The 4206-nt window shown below is 55.6% G+C and overlaps 1 protein-coding gene across 5 annotated transcripts in view; it reads left to right on the top strand.

The window, feature by feature from the left end:
• WIZ (WIZ zinc finger) overlaps nt 1–4206 on the top strand; it is a 42554-nt gene that overhangs the window by 33937 nt on the left and 4411 nt on the right. For all 5 annotated transcript variants that reach the window (XM_031557769.1, XM_031557771.1, XM_031557772.1 and 2 more), the window contains one exon: nt 3672–4178. In XM_031557769.1, coding sequence (XP_031413629.1) covers nt 3672–4178 — 507 coding nt within the window. The remainder of the gene's footprint in view (nt 1–3671; nt 4179–4206) is intronic.

The raw sequence follows: 4206 nt of genomic DNA, 5'->3' as shown, positions 1-4206 counted from the left end.
CACCCTCGGGTTGAGCCCTACAGCAGCCCCAGATCTGGCCCCAAAGCCGTCCCACAGTAGGCCCGGGTTAGGCCCCACACCAGCCCCAGGCTCTTCTCTGAGGTTGAGCCCTAAAGCCGCCCCATAGCAGCCCTAAAGCCGCCCCAGGCAGCCCCAAACCCCGCCCTTGGGCTAGACCCCCCAGCAGCCCCAGGTCTGCCTCACGTTGGCCCCAGGCCCCACCCTTGGCTTTGGCCCCACAGTTGTCCCAGGTCTGCCTTGCAGCTGCCCCAGGCCCCACCCCTGGGTTGGGTCCCACACCCCTGCCCCGCAGTGTGCCCAGGCACCACCCCTGGGTTGGGCTCCTGAGCTGCCCCATAGCAGTGCCGTGGCTGCCCTGCAGCGTCCTCAGGCACCACCCTGGGTTGGGCTCCATAGCAGACCCAGAGCCACCCCCTGGAGCTGTCACCGTCCCCCCACTGAGCTCTGTGTTCTCCCACATACCTTACAGAAGGGTTTCAGTAGGGAAAAACCTTCTTTCCCCTCACACAGAGGGACTGGAAATATGGAAAACCCCCTTCTCCACTCCCACATCTTACTGAGGGGTTGGAAATAGGGGAAAATATCCCTTTTCCCCTCCCACAGAGGGATTAGAAATCGGGAAAATGTCCTTTTTCCCCTCTCACACAAGGATTGGAAATGGGGAAAAAGGCCCTTTTTCACCTCCAAAATATCATCAGGGGGGTAGGAGCTGATGAATTGTTCTTCTCTCGGCAGTTCTGGCCCCAGAGGAGGAGGAGGTGGTGGCCATGGAGGTGGGTTCCCCCCACCTCCCCCACCGCCACCGCTGCCCAAGAAGAGCTCAGCCCCGGGGCAGTCGGAGCCGCCCGCCCGCATAGGGACCAAGCTGTGCGCCGAGCCGCCCGGCAGCAAAGCAGATCCACACGACCCCAAAAGTGAGTACTGGCAGCACTCCGCCCCGAGGGGGAGAGTGAGGAGGTGTTGCTGGGGCTAGGATGGAGCTGTGCTCTGCGTGGGTTCGTCAGCTCCGGGAGCTGTGGGGTCTGTGGGTCACTGGGAGCTGAGTGGTGCTTGGTGGGGCCTTGTGAGAGGTGTTATGGCCGTGCTGCGGGTGTTGTGCTCCCTGAAAACTTGGGGTGGCCCTGAAAGCCCAGGGATGCACTGCCCCAAAACTTGGGGGCATCGTGCCCTGAAAGCCCAGGGATGCACCGCCCCAAAACTTGGGGGTGTCGTGCCCTGAAAGCCCAGGGATGCCCCAAAACTTGGGGGCGTTGCACCCCAAAAATCTGAGGATGTTGTGCCCCAGAACTTGGGGAATTTGTGTCACAAAAACCCGAGGTTATTGTGCTCTGAAATCCTGAGCATGTTGTGCCCCCAAAAACCTGAGGATGTGCCCCAAAAACCTGAGGATGCTGTGCCTCCAAGACTCAGGAATGCAGTGTCCCAAAAACTCGGAGACTCTGTGTCCCGATGCCCCGGGGATGCTGTGTCCTAAATTCAGTGATGTGCTGCCCTGATGACTTGGGAACATGGTTCCCCAAAATCTCAGAGATGTTGGACCCTGAGAGCCCAGGGATTCGGTGCTGTAAAAACTCAGGGGTGTCGAGCCCTTAAACGCCAGGGGTCATTGTGCTCCAAAAACTTGGGGATCTGATGCCCCAAAGACTTGGGGCCATGATGCCCCAAACTCAGGAATGAGGTACTTTGAACTTGAGGACATTGTACCCCAAATGTGAGGTGAGGATATTGTGCTCCAAAAACTGAGGAATGTGGTGTCCCCAAAAGCCTGGGGACGTCACACTCCCCCAGAACTTTGGGACATTGTGTCCTGAATGTCTGGGGACACTGTGTCCCCAAAATGTGGGGGCATGTTGCCTTGAAGGCATGGGGCCGTTATGACCTTAAAACATGGGGCTGTGGTGCCCCAAACTCAAGGATGCAGTACCCCAAAGGCATGGAGACAGTGTCCCCAACGCTCAGGGATGTTGTGCCCCTAAAAACTCAGGAATGTTGTGCCTGAAACTCAGACTGTGATGCCCATGATAGCACAAGCCCGTTGTGCCCCAGATTCAGGGCCGTGGTGCCCCAAAAACCTGGGGAAATGGTGCCTCAAAGAGCTGGAGATGTGGTGCCCCAAACTCAAGGCCACGATGCCCCAAAAACCTGGGGATGTGCTGCCCTAGAAATATGGGGACGTTATGCCCCAAACTTAGGGCCGTGCTGCCCCAAAAAGCTGGATATATGGTGCCCCAAAACCTGAGGATGTGGTGCTCAGGGCCATGGTGCTGGATGGTGGGAGATGGACAGCTGTCCAAAATCAAGTGGAGAGTGCACTGCCCAGCACAGTTCCCAGTGTTGGGTGTTGGTGGGGCCAGGCACTCGTCCACATTTTCAGGAGTTTTTGCTGAATTTTCAAGAAGAGACTGGTTGAGTTGTGCTCCTGTATTGTAATGTTGAGTTGCCAGAGCTTTCTGGGGTCGACACGTGACTCTTGTCCTCTGCAGAGAACCTCAATCAGTCCTCCTGCCCTTTCAGTTACCATAATTAGCACCATAGAGGGATGAAATCACTGGGTTGGAAAGGTCTTGAAAGATCACAGAATCATAGAATGGATTGGACTTGGCTTGGAAGGATCCTGAAGGATCACGTGGAATGGGTTGGGTTTGGATTGGAAAGATCTTGAAAGATCACAGAATCATAGAATGGGTTGCATTTGGGTTGGAAGGGTCCTTGAAGACCACAGAACCACAGAATGGTAGAATGGTTGGGTTGGAAGGGTCCTTGTGGTTCTGTGGTCTTCTATGGTCAACCGTTCTACCGTTCTGTGGTTTCAGGGACCCTTCCAACCCAACGATTCTGTGGTTCTGTGGTCTTCAAGGACCCTTCCAACCCCATTCTTATATCGTTCTGTGGTCTTCAAGGACCTTTCCAACCCAACCATTCTGTGATTCTGTGGTCTTCAGAATGGTAGAATGGTTGGGTTGGAAGGGTCCTTGTGGTTCTGTGGTCTTCTGTGGTCAACCATTCTACCGTTCTGTGGTCTTCAAGGACCCTTCCAACCCAATTCTTCTATCATTCTGCGGTTCTGTGGTCTTCAGAATGGTAGAATGGTTGGGTTGGAAGAGTCCTTGAAGACCACAGAACCACAGAATGGTGGAAGGGTTGGGTTGGAAGGGTCCTTGAAGACCACAGAACCACAGAATGGTGGAAGAATTGGGTTGGAAGGGTCCTTGAAGACCACAGAACCACAGAATGGTAGAAGGGTTGGGTTGGAAGGATCCTTGAAGACCACAGAACAATAGAAGAATTGGGTTGGAAGGATCCTTGAAGACCACAGAACAATAGAAGAATTGGGTTGGAAGGGTCCTTGAAGACCACAGAACCACAGAATGGTGGAAGGGTTGGGTTGGAAGGATCCTTGAAGACCACAGAACAATAGAAGAATTGGGTTGGAAGGGTCCTTGAAGACCACAGAACCACAGAATGGTAGAAGGGTTGGGTTGGAAGGGTCCTTGAAGACCACAGAACCACAGAATGGTGGAAGGGTTGGGTTGGAAGGGTCTTCAGAGCCTGCTGTGGGTGGGCACCTCCAGGGATGGGCCGTGAAACTCACGAGCTTCCCGTTCTGTGTCCTGATTCCCTCTCTGTGTATTTTTTTCCTCCGATTTCAGCCCAGAACCTGACGACGTGTGAGGTGTGCGGCGCCTGCTTTGAAACCCGCAAAGGGCTCTCCAGCCACGCGCGCTCCCACCTGCGGCAGCTCGGCGTGGCCGAGTCGGAGAGCAGCGGGGCCCCCATCGATTTGCTCTACGAACTGATGAAGCAGAAGGGCAAACCCGATGGGCACCCCATGGCTCCTCCCACCCTCGGCAAAAAATCTGCCTCTCCCAAGGACGGCATTGCCGGTTCCCCGCGTCCCGGGCTGCTCGCGCTCGGCAAAGGCGGTGAGCGCTCGCTGGATGGCCCCATCAACAAAGCCATCAAATCCCCGCCGGGATTCTCCAAGAGCCTCTCGCAGCCCGGATCCCCCATCCTCAAGAAGGTGCCCCCCGTGCTCTCTGGGTCCCCCTCTCCAAAAAACCCTGAGGAGAAGAGCTCGAAGCTGTCGCTGAGCCCCCTGCAGAGCTCCCCAAAGGCGCAGTGGCCACAGGCAGATGAGGAAGGACCTCTCAATTTGAGTGAGTCTCTCTTTTTTCCTTTTTTTTT

Source organism: Meleagris gallopavo, unplaced genomic scaffold, assembly GCF_000146605.3.
Source record: "Meleagris gallopavo isolate NT-WF06-2002-E0010 breed Aviagen turkey brand Nicholas breeding stock unplaced genomic scaffold, Turkey_5.1 ChrUn_random_7180001957369, whole genome shotgun sequence".
NCBI lineage: Eukaryota > Metazoa > Chordata > Aves > Galliformes > Phasianidae > Meleagris > Meleagris gallopavo.
The sequence above is the reverse complement of the archived record's forward strand: the minus strand, read 5'-3'. Positions and strand labels throughout refer to the sequence as shown.